At 46.8% G+C, this 19,986-nt stretch overlaps 1 protein-coding gene and 1 pseudogene across 3 annotated transcripts in view; both read right to left on the reverse strand.

Annotated features, from left to right (window-relative positions):
• Nucleotides 1–416: 416 nt before the first annotated feature.
• The window catches only part of LOC144172655 (SH2 domain-containing protein 4A-like), a 488,768-nt gene continuing 469,198 nt past the window's right edge, over nt 417–19,986 (reverse strand). For all 3 annotated transcript variants that reach the window (XM_077701295.1, XM_077701293.1, XM_077701294.1), the window contains one exon: nt 417–2,635. In XM_077701295.1, the coding sequence (XP_077557421.1) occupies nt 2,534–2,635 (102 nt within the window). In that variant the 3' untranslated portion in view covers nt 417–2,533. The remainder of the gene's footprint in view (nt 2,636–19,986) is intronic.
• LOC144172631 (zinc finger BED domain-containing protein 4-like) lies at nt 5,886–7,329 on the reverse strand (annotated as a pseudogene).

Consider the following 19,986-nt stretch of genomic DNA (forward strand, 5'->3'; position numbering starts at 1 on the left):
GCATGGCCTAGGTACTACAGACTTCAATTTACACAAGTAATCCCATAATGTTTACAAATCACTTTAGTATCCCTGTAAGCAGTCTCTACGGCTTTGTACCAACAGGCAGGCTGCCTACTTTATTGACCATAATTTAGGTAGTCGGTAACGTACTGCAAGAAGTTTCGTGAAAGGAACACCAGCTTGGGCCCAAACCCTAGAGAATATTTCAGAGGAGAGGTTTGAACCCCATAATTTGGTTACAGCCATGGTAGTAGACACTGCATCTGAAAACTAAAATAACTGCATAACACGTAATACAACCAAACCAAAGAGGACAAGTCCCAGGCTCTTTTTGCGTTCATTTTCGCAGTGTAGCACTGTTTGTTTACGGCCCCATTCAGTTCCTGTTATGTTTCAAGACACGACAACAATAAAAAAGGTTTAAATAATTTATTTTGGTAAGTATGCACTTCAGAAACAAAGTGAATAAGCAGCAATGAGAATATGCCACCCCTTTTCACTTTTTCTTCAACCCAAACCAGCTGGGAATCGAAGCTGTGGGGCGGAGCTTTCCAAGGCCAGTTTTAAATCACCACTATAAATGACCACCTCTACAATGCTTGAAGGCACTGCCCATAGTTGGGCACTCCAAGCCAAGGGCCTCAAACTCATATCTGGCAATGCAGGCTACATGCAAAGGTTTTGAATGATGTGCACCACAAGCGGCCACAATGAAGGGGGCTGGGAAAAGTCGTAAATTCCACGATTGGCTGCATGACAACAGGGCACTGCATACAGTAGCACGTTCCAGTTTGAACTGTTAAAAATGTTTCCAAATGGGGCCTTCAAAAATAAACATAAATAACTTATTAAAATGGGTGGACGCTACGCAGCATTGGCTTCACTATTATTTCCAGGGTCTTCCCAAATGTATATTTTATATAGTGTTGCAGATATCCTCTGCTGTAGGCTCATCAAATGTCAGAGTGGCCAAAGGAAGAAGAGTGGGACAATGCCTGAAAATTTTAAACTCCATGTTTGAGACCCCTGCACAATCACTAAGCTTCCCTCAACATGTCTTCTAAACAATCTAGCATTACAAAAAGTGTATTCACATCTCAGCCAGAAAAGACATTTGTTCTCAAAACAAATACTGTCTGCTATTAAAATAGAAAAACTAAGAAAGTTACTGCAAAAGTGCAGCAGCCATGCACAATTCTAAAATGAAACAATGACGCCAGTCCTATAAAAAACTGGGGGCAAGTAAAAAAAAGCTAACTTACTGTGCCATGGTAAAATGTTCAACAAAATTTACATACAATGCTGCCATCCAAGTTCATGTCAATGGGATGGGTGTGTAGGTTAGGGCTGCAACTTCCAGAACATATTACTGAGCTGACCACTGAATCTGTCTGTAGTAAAGCTTGCATCAGCAATAGCAATAGTCTACCCTGTTTGTTCTTAGAGTACCAGTAATTTAAGTACCAAAAACTTTATGAAAGCCAGTCAGCATCAAACAACTTAAGAGTAAGGTTCTGAAGCTTCAGAAGTCAAAGAACTGATGGAAGCTATAGTTGCACCATGAGCTTTTTGATATGGATCCACATGGTTATGTGAGCCGATGCAATTTCCAGACCTTGCCCCATCGAGAGAAGCGGGTTGGCCTCTTCATAATGGCATGGATACATTTAATGACATGGCCGTCCAGTCGTTCAACTTACAAAGATGACTACAGATGAGAACGGTCTGTGCCTCCCAGGATTGGGAAAAGTCAGCGCATACTCAAGCAACAACTAAGGGCACCAGCATTACAACGGTTCTCTTCAGCATCAGGCTTACAGGTTAGGAGCTTCAAGAGCACAAGATATGTGACCATTGAACACAAGAACATGCTTTCTTTCACTAAACGTTGCCTATGCTGAGAAGCATCCATCTTTTGACAACACATTAGTTACCATTCACAGTAAACTGGAATTGTGGATCAACTTAGATGAACAAAAAGAAGCAGTTCTCACTTCTCAAATAATAATGCGTGTCCACTCCATACTAACATGTACTGCTTGCCAGCATTAAACTCAAAATATCCAGAACATAAAATACAAAAAAGTACCCCTTCGTGCAAAAGACTGGAGCCTATTACAATTGTATGTATTGACTAAAGTTATATGTACATTATATTACAATCACACACAAAAAAAAAAAAGCAATAGAAAAAAGAAATGGTGGCTACGGGCTTCGGTAATCGCAATTCAGCCCCACACTGAGGCGCCACCCGCTATTAATCTTTGGACGTGCGAATCGGAGGTGCGGCAGGAATAGGCTCGTGCAAATTGCAAAACCTGCCGCTGGGCAGGCACAGCCACACGCAACATCGCCGGTTGCCACCAACACTCTTCGGTTCGATCACAATGCTTGTAATAAGCGGTGCTGGTGGGGTGCTAAGGCAGGGGCGGGGCCACTGGCGCAGCGGCACACGACACACACACGCACACCGTCTCGAGTCACGACGTCATGCTTGGCACTTGTGAGAGGTAGTGAACGACTGCACGCGTCACTGGCCGAGCGTTGGCAGCAGGGAGAACAGGTTGTTGCTGTTGTTGCGGGGGCACGGGCTCAGCAGCTGCTCCTGCCCCAGGGCTGTGATGGGGTGGGTCTGCGAGGGGGAGGGCAACTCGGATGAGCATCGCTGCCTGCTCCAAACGAGCCAGCACACAGGCGAGGCAAAGAAAACAAGGCAGTGCCCACTAGCAGGCCCTCCGGTTTGCTACAGGGAAGCCCGGTAATTCATGCGTGCTTGGAATCGAATGTGCATAAAGTTACCTACGTTTTACGTGCAAACTGGAATACCATATTTACTCTTGTAATGAGTCTTCTTCCCCATTCTCCACCCCCTCTTCTTCTTCAGAATTTACTTTCCTGTCACTTTGCATAGAAAATGCAGCGGGAATATGAGTTTTCATCTCAGCACGGTTGCTGATACCATAGGCAGTCGCAGTAACTTGATATCATGCCACAGTACGTGCAGAAACGCTAAAAATGCATTCCAACGGAACGAAATCTCAACAGTAGCCGCAGACGTGAGCGTGGATATTGTGGCTCACAATTTAAAAAATGTCGTGCCTTCAGAGCGCCATATGCTGAACACAAAACAGACTTTCCTGCGCCATGAAAATGCTGCGGCATGTGAACAAAGCACCAAACATACTCTGCACTCCTTCCCTGCTCTGTGCTGCTCCGGCGCCGTGTGAACAAAGCACCAAACATACTCCGCACTCCTTCCCTGCTCTGCTGCTCTGCAACTTTGCCATTAAGCTCCATGGTTTTGTTCAGCTGTGTTCCGACCTCCTTTTGTGCTCCCGGTGCGTGGCGTACGATGGACCAGTACGTTAGCTACACAACCGGTTTTAAACTGGAAATGGTGGAGCTGGCATTGATGCACATGGAAACCGTGTGGCTGGGTGGCAATTCAGTGCTGACCCAAAGCAGGTATGCTACGGGTGAAAACAAAGAAGTTTGGGCGGTGAACAGGGACCGCCGTGTGCTTTGTTGGCCCAAAGAAAGGAAGTTTCCCGGTGTGGGAAAAGAAGTTTAGGAGTGCCTTGATGGCACAGAAGATGATGCGCTGTAGGCCGACAACGACCGAGAAGTCGCAAGCAACTTCAGTGAGGAGGACAGCGCCAATGGCGAAGTGCCACTAGCATGTTGTGAATAAAAAACAAATTTCATTACATAGTTACCCACGCATTTTTACTAGAAAGGTAAGGTTTTGACAGTGCTTCCCTTAGCATCTTTATTGTATGAAATACCAACTTTGAAAAAATCTGTTGCAACTTTTTCCCGCATAATGAACCCTCCCCCCAAATTCCTGCCGAATTTTCTGGGGAAAAAAAAAAAAGTGGGTTCATTACACAAGTAAATACGGCATAATGTGCATAAAGTTATCTCCATTTTACATACAAACTGCCCCTCTACAGGGAAAGGTATCATTTGCTAGTCAGTGCTTGCATTTGCTCTACACTCTTCTGGCATTAACTCTTTTGTTACCTCGCCTATTCGAAATTGTTCAATTTGAACGGTTCTTTGGGAGCCCCTTTTCGTAGCGTCCCAGGCGTTTCTGGAACAAGTAAAGCTATTTGGAGTTAGCTCAGAAGATTCCCTTTCAAAACCAGTTTTATAATCATTTTTGCAACAAAAACGCGATTTTTGACATGCGCTTGCCTCACTTGGGTGTAGAAAAGGGGCGTGGTCATCACACGTCACTGCTACCAAAGAAGGCGTGTCGCTCGTAATTACTTTGCATTAGCATTTCGTTTTTGTTACCAGGCCATGAATGACGAATCAGAAGATGATTTTAAATCGTAATGATTGCACTCTGACAGTAATATTCCCTGAAATTGGCTGAAAATATCCAGCAGTGCCTGTTTGCAGTTATTTTATGATTTCGGGCAGTTTTACTGCCTTTGCACACGCTGTTCTAAGTCGTGTTGTAGTTCTAATTGCCACAGGGCCATTCACAAACAGTTTACGACAGTTTTGTTTTCATTTCTTCATCGCGAAATTCATATTTGGCGCTACTGCGCAGTTACCCAACTTCAAGCCTATCTGCCATGGCGCCTTCAGCGTCTGCTACTGATCCTCGAAAAAAGCATGCCGCTCGTGATTTCATCCCACCCTACCCCAATTTCTGCAATAAGAACTTCCGATGGAAGTCAAAGGTAACACCCAGTCGCCAGATATCAGTTCCGACAAGGAGAGCGCTTCAAACCGACCTTGCACACCGCCAGCTGTTCGCCGGCCAGTTTTGTTTCCACACGAGGGTATCTCTGGGTGTCTAGTGTTGCTTCTTAGTAGAACTGTCTATCGGGACGGAGTCTCCAACCGGTTTGGTATTGCTTCTTTTTGAAACTGTTAGGTGGCTCTGCATTGCAGGAGGTCTCAAATCAAATCAAATCAAGTTTTATTTTTCAACATTGGTACAGTGGACAATGTTTACAGTCACTCTGGCAAGAAGCTGTAGAGACAGCTTGACGGGGCCAGAGTGGCGGTGCAGCTGTAGTGCTGAGTCTGTAGTTGCTGAGTCTGTAGCGGTGCAGTCTGTAGTGCTGAACTCTTTCATCGCACAACAGCTACAGTCTAATCCCGCTACAACGAAGTCCGCTTCAACGAAATTTCCGCTTGAATGAAATATTTCCAATTCCCCGTCAGCTAGCCATAGAAGTCAATGGAAGAAAGTCCTCGCCACAACGAACCATTTGTCTGGCTTGCTTTCGCTTCAACGAAATTTTCGCTGACTGGGGCTGGGTTTGAACAATTATTTTACAATAAAATAAGCATAGCACCAGCTATCTGTAACTTTTTATACATCCAGGACGCTTAGTTTCACCAAAAACATGCGCGGTGCACCCACACTCGCACCCAAAACAAAAATAAACTCGTAGGTGGATGCCATTGTTTGATGGTGATAACGATGTGGCGGGCCGGGTTGTCTTTACATGAGGTGCAGCCAGGTTCGCCAAGCCGGAGCTACAGCTAATCCGTATCCAGTTGAAATCGCGCGAATGTGTTCTGCTAGGTGCTGGCGCAACGTCGTCATGTATATGTTGGAGTTTTCCTTCTGCAATTCTTCAAAGTCAAAAGCATAAATGTTTTCGTGTTTAGTCTTGATTCCCCCTCATCCTATCTTAATGTCTTTTAATTGCGAGCGTGCAGTCGCAATAAATGCAAGCGCGCACGGCTTGCCTGCCAAGGTCAGTTGCTGTGGTGCCTAGTCAGAGGATAAAATAACGGCGCTAGGCTAGGGCGAATAGTAAAATTTTGCTTCGAATCGAATTCGAAGCGAATAGTGGTTTTTCTCAAATAATTTCGGATCGAATAGTTCGAATATCATTACTACTTTTTCTCACATACTTTGAAAAATGATAATCATTAATCGTAAAAATGCACGTGCTTAATTTAAGTAACTGATACTCATACAATAAGTTTCGCGAGTCTGAACTGTGTTCATGCACTTTTATTTTATGAACACTGGGGGAAGGTAACATCAAATGTTCACGTTATAAAAATAATAGGAGCACTGCAAATGCTGCACATCTCGTGTCAACAGCTGGCGGCACAGTTACAGGTTCTCATGAAGGAAAACAAGCTGCTCGACATGCTCTGTGAGAAGCAGCTCCCGCCTGTTGCTAACTACACCGCCTGCAGTTGAGAAGTCTCTCACTTCTTGTCTGAGTGGCTGGGATGGAGAGGTACCTCTGAGCTACTTTAGCCAGGGCTGGGTACGATTGGCTCCCACGACCTTTCCACCAGTCCAATGGGTTCTCTGCTCGAGGCAGCAGCGGTGCACTCACGTAGTCGCAGACTTGCCTAGCGGTATGACCATTGTCAGTTTCTTGACATGCGGTGGAGCTCAATGTCGAAAAAACAGTCCACACAGTGCTTGTCACACCCATTGCTGATTCTGGCACGACAGAACATCCTTGGTCCTGTTTCTGCTGTGACGGCAAAAGCTTTTCCACAGTAGACACAAGCAATGCATCTTGCCAACTTCTTTTCAGCTTCCGTGGTGTAGCAGATACTCTTGAAGCGTGGGTCAATCAGCATGGCAAGTGCTGGCACTTTGGCCATCTTGATGTCAGGGAATCGTGTCGAAATACTGCGCAAGAGACTAAAGGCAAAAGGTGCTGCTTCGTCTGCTCCAGATACGTGCTCCTCAAGCATCACACGCGTGCAGTGCAGGAGTGGAATAACTTGTGAAAGAGTTGGATAGTGGTCTGCAGAAAGCTCGGCAGTAGCCTGCTCTAAGGGCTGAAGCACTCTGACTACGGCATTCATCAGCTTCCACTCTTGCGCGCTCAGATTTTCCACCGAGTCTGACTCCGACAGCTCTACAGAAATAGGAGCCCGACGCTTTAGCAGCCTTGCCAACATTGCATGCTCGCTGTTCCAGCGCGTTGGAACATCTTGGATAACTTCAAGGGCCGGCATGTGCATGTCATTCTGTATTTCGAGGAGCCTGCCTCGTGCTCACGCGCTTTTCTTGTAGTGTCCCACGATGGACCTTGATTTCACACAGAGTAGGGCAAATCTTGAGACTTCTTTTTTTGCATCACTAATGCACAGTTGAAGAGTGTGTCCAAAACACTGCAGTCCCTCCCACGACGACCTGGCAACAGCCGAAACAAAGTTTCTTCCATTGTCCGTCACAACAAAGGTAGGGATGTCTTCGGGAAGGTCCCACTCTTTTACGAACACTTGAAGAAAACACAGGACATTGTCTGCCGTGTGACCTTCTGGCATTGCTTTGCATGCCAAGGCAAACGCATGCTGCACAAAGTTACGATCCAGCATGTGAACGGTCACGCTCACGTAGCTGTCGCCCGCTCGCGACGTCCACACGTCCGTTGTGAGCGTGTAGCACTCAACTCCCCGGGAGAAAATATCCCGAAACACCATTTTCAACTCGTTCATCTTCGCCGCATATAAGTCTGGAATAATCGTCCTTGAAAACTTATTTCGAGAAGGGATGACGTACTCGGACATTGCGTAGTTGATCATATCCACGAAGCTTTTAGCTTTGACCACACTGTACGGCTGAAGGCCGTGGGCAATGAAAGTGGCGATTCTTCGTGTCATCTCTTTCGCTCTTGGGGACGTCGGCTGGAGCTTTGGCTTGAAAATGGATGCAACAGAAACCGGAGACGAGCTTTCCTTTCCCGCGCTCCGCTTTGAGGCCACCATTACTTTACGCTGGCGGTCGGATAAGTAAGCATGGTACTTGCAAAGGTGTCGCTTCAGGTGGCTCACTAGCGTTGTAGTCGTTCCGGTCAGGGTCTTCAAAACAGACTGGCACGATTCGCACCGCGCTGTGCTGCCACCGGGAAGCTTGGAGTAGAATTTCCATATTGGATTTGCGAACATTGAGCGTGAATCGTCTTCCGACGCGCCAAATGACGTTGACGCCATTTTGGAAATAGAGCTGTGCTGAATGGATTGGATTGACTTCTATCTCCCACCTTCAAGCAAAACGTGTTAGCGATGGCGATAGGACTGACAGCAGCTATAGCTATACGTGAATGGCTGGCTGCGTGCCGTTTACACTGTACTGCCGCTTTGCTTGCGCCACTTGCAGACCGTGCTAAGGTGGCTACAATGGGGAGGTGTGAGTACCGGCGGCGGAAACGTGACTCCACAGCGCGCGGATGCCACGAGCGGCGCTGTTGACCAAGGCGCGGTAGGACGCGGTAAGGTGCGTGGCTGGGATGAGCGCACCGCCGGCATCGCGTCGGCTGCATTTCTACCATCAAGGTGAAAACTAACCCGTTGCGGTATCGCGCGCTTTCTGGAAGAGTAAAAGAACGAATATTTATCACTCAAAAATTTTTGTCAGCCCATTTCATTGCACCCGTGAAGTGTAGTTTTATGGGCCCAATTCGCATTGCAGTTTCAAAATCGTTTGCGCATTACGCGAAGTGGCTCCGGGTTCTATTAAAAAAAAGCTTGGGGTTGTATAATATGCACTGACACCACCCGGTACACGGGCGCCATGCATTTCGCGTCCCTCAGTATACCGCCGCCGTCTTCCAGATCGGCACTACCGTAGAGCCTGCGAGCTGAAGGCGTCTCTACGGACACTGCAACGCTTTCTGCTACCCGGCCGTAACAAACTGGCAGCCCGCACGCAGTTTTCCCGCTAACATCAGAAATTATAGTACACATTAAAGCAACACATCTGGTCTCGTCATGTAATCGTTTATCTACAATTAAAAAAATGTTTATTTGCAGGTGAAGAAGATACACACTATATTTACAGGTGGTGAAGAAACACAAAAAAAAGCATTTACCGGTGAAAAGAAAACAAAAAAAGTATTCAGAGGGGAATAACTATTTGCAGGTGAAGAAACAAAAAGAAATCTTTACAGTGAAGAAACAGAACAGTATGAAGTAGAAAAAAAACTAGAAAAGCAAACTAACAAGTGATGAAGAAATAAAATGTATTTCCAGGTGAAGAGAGAACAAAGTATATTTACAGGGGGAAAAATAAAAAGTATAACAGCGGAGCTGTTGTGCAAGCCGTAAGTTTGCCGTTGCAGGAAATAGATACAAAAAAAATGCCGAGCCCTCGTGAGCGCGTGCCTCGTGACGACCACCGAGCGCCTTCGGCTCACGCGGTTGCTTTAATAATAATGATAATAAAAACAGCGCTGTCATCAAGCGCTACCGCCAATGTAAAAATAGATAAAAACTTTATCGCAATATCAAACTTAAAAGACCCTGTTGGGAGAGGTCACCGGGGCTGCCACATAAGATGGAAATAGGACACATGGATAGGAGTGTGCCCCTCCTTCCAGAGACGACTTGCAGATCTTGCCACCGCTGCATGAGAAGAGCATGGTGGAAGTGTGCAATGCTGAGGATGACTTTGCATCTATTACTCGCTGCGAAGAAAACGACGACCTCTTCAATGCATATGACGACGACTTACTAGCTCCGCAACTATGCAAATAAACAATGATAATGAAACTTAACTATGGGTCCATCAATACCCACCTACAAGAGCTTCATCATTCAAGTGTTGCGCGTAAATGCAAGCTTCCCTGAATTTTTTTTTACAGGTGAAGAATATATTTGTGAAATTCAGCCTACATATCACTCGGCTTCACTGCATTCAGTTTCTTTTAATTACCTTGCTGGTTCACACCTTATGTATAAAGTGTATCCTCGTAATGCAATAAAACCGTACAACAGTTGCCGTCAGGGCACCAGAATGCCCTGGGCAGGCAATCTGCGGCACATCACCCGTTGACTAGCGAATTTCTGCCGCCGCTTTAGCATGCAAACGTGTTACGCTGAATGCGCAGCTTGTTTTCTCCGTTTGCTCCGTCTTCTTTGTTGTCGACTGCATCGCACCAAGAATGGGAGAACGACGCGAGACAGTCCACAACGCACGACAAAGCTGAAAGCTGGCTGCGGCAAGGGCAGGGCGAGCGCGGGCAGGACGGCGCGGCCGGCTGCGGCTACCGTGCCTCGACGGGCAGCGCCACATTTTCCCTGGTGTCATCCATGCGCAAGGGAGTCACCCGCGGTCGAAGAAAGGCGCCGCGGTACTCACACCTCCCCATTCTAGCCACCTTAACCGTGCCAACGTTCGAAGACCATGCCAGCGTATTCGGTGACGCCGAATAATTCGAAATTTTCGAATGCTTGAATTCGAGTCGAAGCGAATTCGAATAATAAAATATTCGATCGAATATTCGAATTTGTCGAATATTCGCCCATCTCTAAACGGCGCCTTTCCTGCCACAAGCAAGGGGGGCTTCCAACCACCTAGCAGCTGTCTGCAAGTAATCCGCTCAGTGGAAACACCTTGTTGTACAGCAATACGCTTTGAAAGCACTTCCTCCTCAGTATCACGCTCTTTGCGTGCTAGCAAAAAAACCAGATAACCATTGGTACGTTTGTTATCAGAATAAACACGAGGTTACTGCGCGTCACTCCTTTTTCTCAATGTTGTATTAAGCTGCCAATGATGCGAAAACATCCGGGGCTATTTTTCTTGCCCTTCCGTGCTGTGTTGGGGCAGATTTCGCCTCAACGAATTTTCGCTTCAACGAAATTTTTTGCACGTCCAGTCCATTTCGTTGTAACAGGATTTGACTGTATTCAGTGAAAGCTTACAGGGCACGATTTCAGTACAACGCACCTCAATACTGCAAGCAGGGCTACAATAGCGAGTCAGAAGATGATAATAAACCGCAAGTTTGTTTTGAAAGATAACTGACAGTGAATGACAACCAGCATTAACCACCGAAATTCGTTTTCAGCTCCATGCAGATTTTTCCGCACCATGTGCTTGTCCTGAAACTGTGCTGGCCATAAATGCAAAGTGAGTCATTCACAAGATGTTTTTACGTCACGTAAGGACAATGTGGTGCCTCTGGTAATGTCAAACCAACGCCGCCTGTATAATCATTGCCTAATGCGTGAGCGAAACATGGCCAAACTGCCACTTTCCTGTCGCTCTCTCCTACCCTTTCCTGCTTCGTAGTCTTCCTGCATGCTTTCATGTCCACCGGCGAGTGTCGCTTCTCAGAAACTACGCAAAATAGTTGAAAGTTTGTTTAGCGTTCCCCAGGCGGCGCTCTACGCCTTCTTGTTTTTCGCCATGCCTGTCTGTCTTGGTGTGTAGCTGATAAACCGCCTTTGCCAAGGAGCAATATCACTTGTGCTGCAGCAGGCTGATAACAGCGTTGCCCGCTTATCTACTTCGATCACGGGCCCCGAAATTTTCTGAGTGGGGCATCCCCCCTCTCTCCCCCTCCGCATTTCGGTTTTGTTTTGTCCTCGCTCTTTGGTCTCCGCTTCGGTACACACTATTAAAATTGAGGACTGTACTGTAGAAGTTTCCGGACAGCGTGGCGGGACCCTCAGCTGCTTATCCTTTCGTTTTCTGTAATCTGAAAATTACAGGCACGGGATAGTTTCTGAAAGTAATTATGCAAGTGAGCGCCTGAACAAAAATGAGCATGCAATTGTTTCTTCCATAAATCTTCCAGAGAGAAAAATATCAGTAAAATAATGGCTGCACCATCTGAAAATATAGTTTTTCTGTTCGCTATTTGTCTACCCGACAATTAATATATTCTTACACTATTTCAGTTCCGCATCCGTCAATTATCTTTGAAAAAATGCAGGAAGTAAGAAGCGAGCGCCAAGTTGAACGAGATCCCCAGTGCTCCCAGAACTAGTGCCCCGTCGCGGCTAAAATGTCAGCGAAACGGCTCTTGAAACCCAACAGGCAAGCCGACAGACACACGTCGTAGAAGTGGGTGCAACGTTCGCAACTCGCGAGCAGTGGTGTAAGGCGAGTCGTCCGCTGGCGCGCGTCACATAGCGGATGAGTGCCTGAATTAAGCGTCCCTACCCTTCCCATTAAAAAGCGCGCGACGCGTTAGGCAATGTTTATGCAGGTGGCGTGGGTCAAACCACCAGATTTCTTCCAGGAAACCACCAAAAATTGCGCATTTTGAAATGCAGATTGGGCTTTACAGCTCAGTGCAGGCACCACATGTGCTAATTTTTCTTTTATCTGACAAACTGTTCCACGCAAATCAACATTTTTTCTAGGACGTGTTTTTGAAACATTTTCCTACAAAACGTATATTTGCAATTTGTTGTACTATCAGTGGCTTGCTATACACAACTCCTTTTTGTCATTTTCAACGACAACTTGACAAAATTTTGGATTTTGATATTTTTTTGCAACTATGATATAAGAAAACGCTTTAAAAACTGGTGTTGTTGGAGAGCGTGTTAAGTCAGCATTTCGGATGGCGTACCTGCAAATTTTTCCCGCCATTCCTCCATGGGGCTACCATGGTTGCCAGACCAGGAATGCCCTCCCCGCTAAAAGAGCGGCTGCAGGTGGTCACCAGTATAGGTGACACCTTCGCCTAATGTACCCAGGATTTTTCTTTCTTTTTAAAGCAAAGATTTTTACCTCTACCCCCCAAGGGTTCTTTCGCGACCGTTGGTGTCACCAGAAAACTCCCGCTAACAAATAAAAGAATTTACTCGCACCGCCGGGAATCGAACCTGGAACTAATAGACTAACAAAGCGAGAGCCCGTTGTCTTACCGATTTAGCTACGAGCCCACGCGAAGACGGGAAATGCAGGTGGTGTACTCACCAAGCACATCTACGGGTTTACCCCCTGTGTTCTCGCTGAATTCCACGTGAAAGCGTCACACGACCACTCACGCCCGTCTAGCCGCCCTGTGCGCACTTTGCTCATGAGCTAAGAGTTACAAAAATTAAAGGAAGCTCACACCAATGCATGGCATCTCACTTCTAGTACGCTAATGTGCTAAAGCCTGTGGCCTCCAGTGTTCACGTAAAAATTCACAGCTCCTTGTTGTCCGCCCTCACGCCAAATCAAGGAATACATCCAAATACTCCTTGATGGCCAGGCCATCACTCCAAGCCCCAGCATCAAGATCCTAGGCCTACATCTCGAGGCTAACACCAAGAGTGACGTCTCGTTGCAGTGCCCCAAAAACAGCAATAATCAAATCATACACACGATCAGGCGAGTTGCCACCAAGAAGCGAGGCCTAAAGGAATCCGGTACCTTTCGATTAATTGAAGCGTTTGTCCTCTCGAGAGTCACTTATGTGTAACCCCTGTCTTCTTCTCGACGAGGAAGACATAGAGATGCTTTATATAATGGTTAGAAAGGCGGTCGAGCAGGCCATTGGTCTTCTCATGAGTGCGTCCACTCAGAGGCTGCTTAGCACGGGGCTCCACAACACGGGGGTAGAGCTGATAGAAGGCCATCTTTTTAACCAGAAGGTCCGACTCAGAACTGCGGTGGGCAACCGCATGCTTCACCAGATTGGCTGGGCAGCCCAGAATGTCAATTCGCTTGACGTACTCCCTGACTTTTGGCGACTAAAACTAAAGATGCTCCCTTCATTTAGAAATATGAACCCCTCACATGACGAGGTTCACCGAAAAGCACGGGCTCAAGCGCTAAAAACCACCCTCGATGGGGATCATGCAGTTATCTACACAGACGCCTCCAAACATCGAGGGCAGCAATACGCCATCATCGTGGCTACCTCCAGAACCAACCTCCTTGCGTGTACCTCGCTTAGGACTCAAGAAATGACGGCAGCAGAATAGGCAGCCATCACCTTGGCTCTCACTCAATCAGGGGTTCGGAGGGTAGTCACCGATTCCCAGCAAGCCTACTGGAATTACCAGTCGCGTCGGGTGTCCTGACCTGCACTGCGCGTGCTAAAAAAACCACTCCCCAAACGGTTCCATTCAGCTCATCTGGACGCCCCCTCACGCTTCAATGGAGGGCAACAAATACGCCCACCCAACAAGCCTGCGCTTTTACCTCCCGTGCTATGGAACTGCACGAGGACAGTCACCCGCTTGTCACGTTCAGGAAGATAACCCAGCATTATCGCCTTCTGAGACAGACCTTACCTTCGCCTTACCCTGACTTTTCCAGAGAACAACAAACTACTCTACGGCTTCTACAATCCGGGCTCCTTCCCACAGTCCCACAGCCTACGCGTCTTCACCTAATGCATCCGAATCACTACGACGCTGAATGGAAATTTTGCTCAGAAGTAGGAACACTCCGCCCCATTATCGGGGTGTGCGACTTTAGCCCTGAGCACCCTCCTCTCTTTCCGTCAACTACCCAACAAGAGCAATGGGAGATGCTGCTGTCCAGGCCCTGTCTACCTACTCAGCTTGAGCGCGTGGACAGAACACAGGCCGCGGGGACTGCATATGGGCCCCACAGAAGGAGGAATCACTCCTCAGGGCTGCACTCAGGGCCGTTCAGAAATCTGAGCAGAAGTATTTCTTCCTCCTCCTTCTCTGCGGCAAATCTCGTTGCCGCCGTCCGCGGCACAGAGATGAAGAAGTCAGATCGTCTAACACCGGGTTGGAGCTTTAATTTTATAAAAAAAGTTTCCACTCTTGTGCTACACCAATACAACTCAACTAAACACTGTTCATGCATCATGCATTGATTTAACCTTACCAAGATTATCTCTTTAAAGTAACAAACGGTGTGGTTAAGTGCATTTGACTTTTCTCTGGTTTTCCTGTTTGTAGAGCGATGTGAGTGAATTTAAGTGACGTCGCATGGGTAATCGTTATGGCTGCCGTTTACAGCTTTGCTTTCCAACCACATTCACGGGGTGGATTGGCGCAATTTTTTTTTCTCTCTCTTCGTTTGCTTCCTCCTCCCTCCCGCCACCCCTCCCTCTCCCTTTATTTCTGTTGTCCCGTCCCCACCGATTCCTCTTCGCCCGACTCGCCGTGCATAATACGTGCGCATTTGAGGCATGCGCGCACGCGGCATTCGCTGTGTTTATTGTTTTTTGTTTTGTTTTGTTTTCATCACATTCGCGGGTACTACAAACATATTGGGGCTCATAAAGACCGTGGGTCTGTCAGTCCACTCTGGTTACAAACCCCTGCGCGCTCGCGCCGCGGGCTCGGGCTTGGGCCTGGGATCGTTCTTTTTTTTTTTTTTTTTTTTCGCTTCCTCTCCAGGGGAGGTTGCGTGCTCTAAATGGCCATAAATGCCTATTTTTAATGCCCTGCTTCAATATCGGCCCCTATGTGAACACTATTTTGTCTCAAGTTTCTCTGATGAAGGAAGACCTCGCCTATGAGGCGAGCCGTAGTTGAAGTCTGCGGATTAATTCTGAGCACTGCGGGACCTTTGACGCGCGCGAAAATTTCAGCACACAGGAGTTTTTACTTTTCGTCTTCATCTGAAAAGCGGCCAGCATGGCCAGAATCGAACCCTGGACCTTGGACTGATCAGTACAGTGTAGAGCCACTAACAGCACCTTAGCCCTTGCGCCACCGCGGCGGGGTTGCACAAGCGCAAAGAAGTGCCTTACATAAACACACGCGGCAAAATAATTATGTGCTGATACAAAAGCGGAGTCTGAAAAACTAAGAAGCATATCATGACATTATAGCCTATTTCGGTAAGTAATACTTGGACCTGCTGCGGAGACCAAAAGGAAATTAAAAATATATACTCCAAATTTTCTCAAATTAAAAGGCTGAGTAAAACATTCTCGATGAAACGGCGTTCGATAAACTGTCTGGACCCCCTGCAAAAGCCAGTCGAACCACGTGGATCAGTAAATATTTTCTTCAAAATCCGCAAGGAAAGGCCAGAAAACCATGTACTATACCTTTCAGAAAAAGTGAACCCTTTGTTTCAAGATTGCGTATCACCCTTCCCCAAGTAAGGAGTTGTTTTTTGTCATCATTGAGTACACCTTCGCGTTCATAATATGTATAACAGAATGTTGTTATGAGCGGGGTCCGGACAGCTTATCGAATGCCGTTTTATCGACAGACATTTTATCGAAAATGTTTTTCTCAACCTTAAGGCCGACCTCCATGCAGCGAAGTTTCTCGGCGAACTTGGCGCGGCGGACGCCGTGGTTTGACGCGCCGCTCAGTTTTCGTCCACCCAACCTCCATGCAACGTGACACGGCGAACGCCGCCGACGGAAGACAGGACAGGAAGTACAACGAAGTACGAGGCTGTGATTGGCTGCGGCATCAAAATGCAGTTTGCCGCTTCCGGTCGCGTTCGCCGCCGCGCGTTCGACATCTAGCTCGCGTAGATCGCCGGCGAACAGCCGTATTTTCGACGCCGGCGGCAGAGCGGCCGCCGCCGGGCGACGTTCGCCGCCTTTTCGCCGACATTTCGCTGCATGGAGGTCGGCCTTTATCATGTAAGAAAATTTGCGGTACATTTTTTACTTTCCTGTATGCTATGTAATTAAAAAGCTTGTCTCCACAACCAGTATTTGTTGTTTACCAAAATTTGTATTTAAAGTAGCCGTTTTTTATTTCCTGTGTGCGTTTCATGTTTTTGCGATGTGCGAAGTTTCTCTCCACAAGTTTTTTGTTCTGGTCATTGTTCAGGTAAAACTGCTATAACGAATCTCCGTCTCCCTCTAGACCCCAATCTGATACGCAGCATACCACATCTTTGTAGAGTATAGTGCCGTGATTTGCTCTTAGTTTTTCATACTCTGCTTTTGTATCGGCACATAAATAATTATTTTGCCGCGTCTGTTTGTCAGTTCGGCACTTCTTGGTGCGGGTTCGATATCGGCCGCGGTGGCCGGTTTTCAGACGAAATCAAAAAGCAATAACCCGAGTATGTCGAGATTTAGGCGCGCATCAAAGATCCACAGGTGGTCAAAATTAATCTGCAGCCCTAGCTACGGCGCAACTCATATCCAATGTGTGGCTTCGGCGCTTTAAATCCCAAAATCAATCAAATTAGAGCTTGTCCGTCCAATTGGACAGGCAGTAAAGCCTCTTCCCATTTCGGCATTTCTAGGTCTAAGCCACGTTGCTAATATTGTAATACAAAAACTTGGGATATACATGCCTCAGAGCTATCAGTTAACATGCAAAAAAATAAAAAAGCCATAAAAATAAAGTTTAAGGCGTTGCGCTGCTGAGCACGAGGTCGCGGGTTCGATTCCCGGCCGTGGCGGCCGCTTTTCTGATGGAGGCGAAAAGCAAAAACGCCCCTGTGTTCGAGATTAACAGCGCACGTTAAAGATCCCCAGGTGGTCAAAATTAATCCGGAGCCCTCCACTACGGCGCGCCTCATCACCTGCGTTGCGTCGGCGCGTTAAACGCTACAATCAATCAATCATAAAAATAAAGGTGCCCGAAAACAATGAAAAGGCGGCAAAGACGTGTCAACATACAATGCAGGTTCTTGCACAAAAAGCACGGCCCCGACTATGTCGAATGAAACTAGCTGCAGATTAAGTTAATGCAAAGGCCAGTTAAACAATATAAACCCTGCAAATGACAGTGAAAGCAACAAAACCACACTTTCAAATAAAACGAACGTAGGCAGGCATTTGATTAGGCAAAAATGGCATTCAATCAAACGGCATCCGATAAAACGGGCATTTTTTCGATGAAACGGCGTTCGATAAAATGTCTGGGAACCGTTGTGAGCGCATACCGAGTAGCCTGTTTCTCAATGCTGAAACCAAACATTCGGCGAGCGTTTTCTGACAGCCCCAAGAAACGGAATGTGTTCATCGTGAAATATTCCCAAAATTTTTGTCGCGCGCACGTATCAGATTAGTTTTTCGGTAGAGTGCGTGCGTCACGTGTTAATGTTAACGTTAATGCATAACTCATACATTAAAGTGCGTTATGTGAGTGCGTTATGCTCCAGCACGTGCTAGCTTTGTTAAAGCCATGCCATCAACAATCGAAGAAAACTCGGCGAGGCATTCATGTGCACGTGCTGGTGGATCTCCAGGTGCCAGGTGCCAGGTGACCCTGTCACCGTTTCAGTAGAAAATTGTAGCCGAAGCTATACACGCAAAACTCGTGCCCTGCAGCCTCATTTCCTCTTCTAGAAGAAAGCACAAGGGAAGCATGGTGGGATGAAGGGGGAGCAGTGTGACGGAGGGCGACACCGAGGGCAGGGGGCGGTCTGAAGCAGTACTGTAGTACTGTGGCTTGAGAAGAATGTCGGAGAATGAGTGCCACCTCCGTGAGTCATTAGAACTGCGGAGGGGAAAGCCACAATGCCTACCCTTCACAAAAAACAGGGCGCTGAAAGAGCAAACACGTGCTGGCGCGCAACGCATAACGCACGCACGGTACCAAAAAACTGATCTGTTATTTGCGCGTGTAAAAAAAAAATTGCGGATATTTCGCAATGAACAGACTCCAAATTTCTTGGGGCGGTCATTATTTTTGTGCATATGCAGTGCGCTACAGGGCCGTTTTTTTCGCTCCTGATAAAAAAAAAAACAATAAACACAGCGAATGCCACGCGCACGCAGCTGGTCGGGCAGAGAGGAATCGGCGGCGGCGGGACAACAGAAGGAAAGGGAGAGGGAGGGATGACGGGAGGAAGGAGGAAGCAAACGAAAAGAGAGAAAAAAAAGAAAAAAAAAGCTTGGGTACATTAGGCGAAGGTGTCATATAAACTGGCGACCACCTGCAGCTGCTCTTTTAGCGGCATGAACAAAGTAACGATTCTTTGCTGTTTTTTATTTCCACTTGTTTTTCTTGTTTTCGCGGGCTGCTGCGAGTTTTTCGTGGTGAGTAAACCCTATCTTGCATGTAAATTTTCGGAAAAAATGTACATTGGCTATGACGAAGTAATGATTATAGCGAAGTAATTACGACCCCCCTTCAACTTCGTTATAACGAGGTTTAAGTGTATATATAGGCAAGGGTAAAAGGGTGGACTCAGAAAGCATTTGATAGACGTGGCTGGAGATCCTTGGGAGAGGCCTTAGTCCTGCAGTGGACACAACCAGGCTGATGATGATATATATATATATACATACATGCATATTGTAAGCAGCACTACAAGCTTCAAGTTTCAAAGTGTGGACACTCGTCCTCTTCAGGGTGTGCATATTATCATCATCTTCTCAGTGGCGCCAGTTATCATCACCACTTTCTGACAGGGTCTTCCTGGAGCCATGGCCGCACGATTAAAGCCTTCTATCTTACCAGTCCTAGAGCCTCTCCATATAGATACACGAAAAATGAAACTTCAAACAAAGTAGTGACCTCGATTGCTGCCAATGCTTCAGCAAAGAGACTTGCCCTGCCGAAGGCAAGTCTCTTGCTGAAGCGTTGGCAACAATCGAAGTCACTACCTTGTTCGAAGTTATCTTTTTCTTGTGTTCCCTACCATCTTCAAAGTTTCATTGCCCCCTATATATATACATATAAACATATCTTTTATAAGGGAGACTAATTATACCACTGCATGTTGCCTATTGTAAGCACTCAACCAGTGTCCACTGGAAAATGAGGTAACCATAAGAAAACAAGAACTGGCGTTTAAAAGTACCATGATGTCAGCTACTTGGCTCAAAACAAATTCGCAACAGAGCAAACAAGAAGGATCAGCAATAGGGGGCCTGTAGGACATTGCATATATGTCCAAAGGCAGCTAAAGGTTCGGTGCCTGTTGACATCTTACAGGCCCCTCGTTGCTGCCCCTTTTTTCTTCGTTTTTCCATTTTGTAGATGGGCGCTTGTTCTGCTGAAAAGCACAAACGCTGGACGAGTCCAAGTCTCTTAACTGCTAATGACATGGACAAGGGCAGCATCCCCTGGGTTCAACCAGCTTCTTCAGCAAGTCAACGCGCATATGCTGCAACAGCCAAGTGTCGGAATGCATACACAAGTGCTCTTATCTTTATAGTGACAAATGCTGCAGCGCAGTACATGTGCGTAGCCTCAGTGATGAAGCATATTCAACTTTCACAAGATGTCATTCTGTGCATCGGTGGCCACATGCTCCTGCGTTGTTGCTAGAAGCTTGGAACTCTGTGCAGTCACCCCATTTTGTACAACAACAATCTCTTGCACCCCGAAAATGGCCAGAGCTTTCTGGATACACCAAGCGATACTCAAAATAAAGCCGTTAGAGAA

Source organism: Haemaphysalis longicornis, unplaced genomic scaffold, assembly GCF_048455015.1.
Source record: "Haemaphysalis longicornis isolate Haplotype H1 unplaced genomic scaffold, Haemaphysalis longicornis Haplotype H1 scaffold_25, whole genome shotgun sequence".
In the NCBI taxonomy this organism is placed as follows: Eukaryota; Metazoa; Arthropoda; class Arachnida; order Ixodida; family Ixodidae; genus Haemaphysalis; species Haemaphysalis longicornis.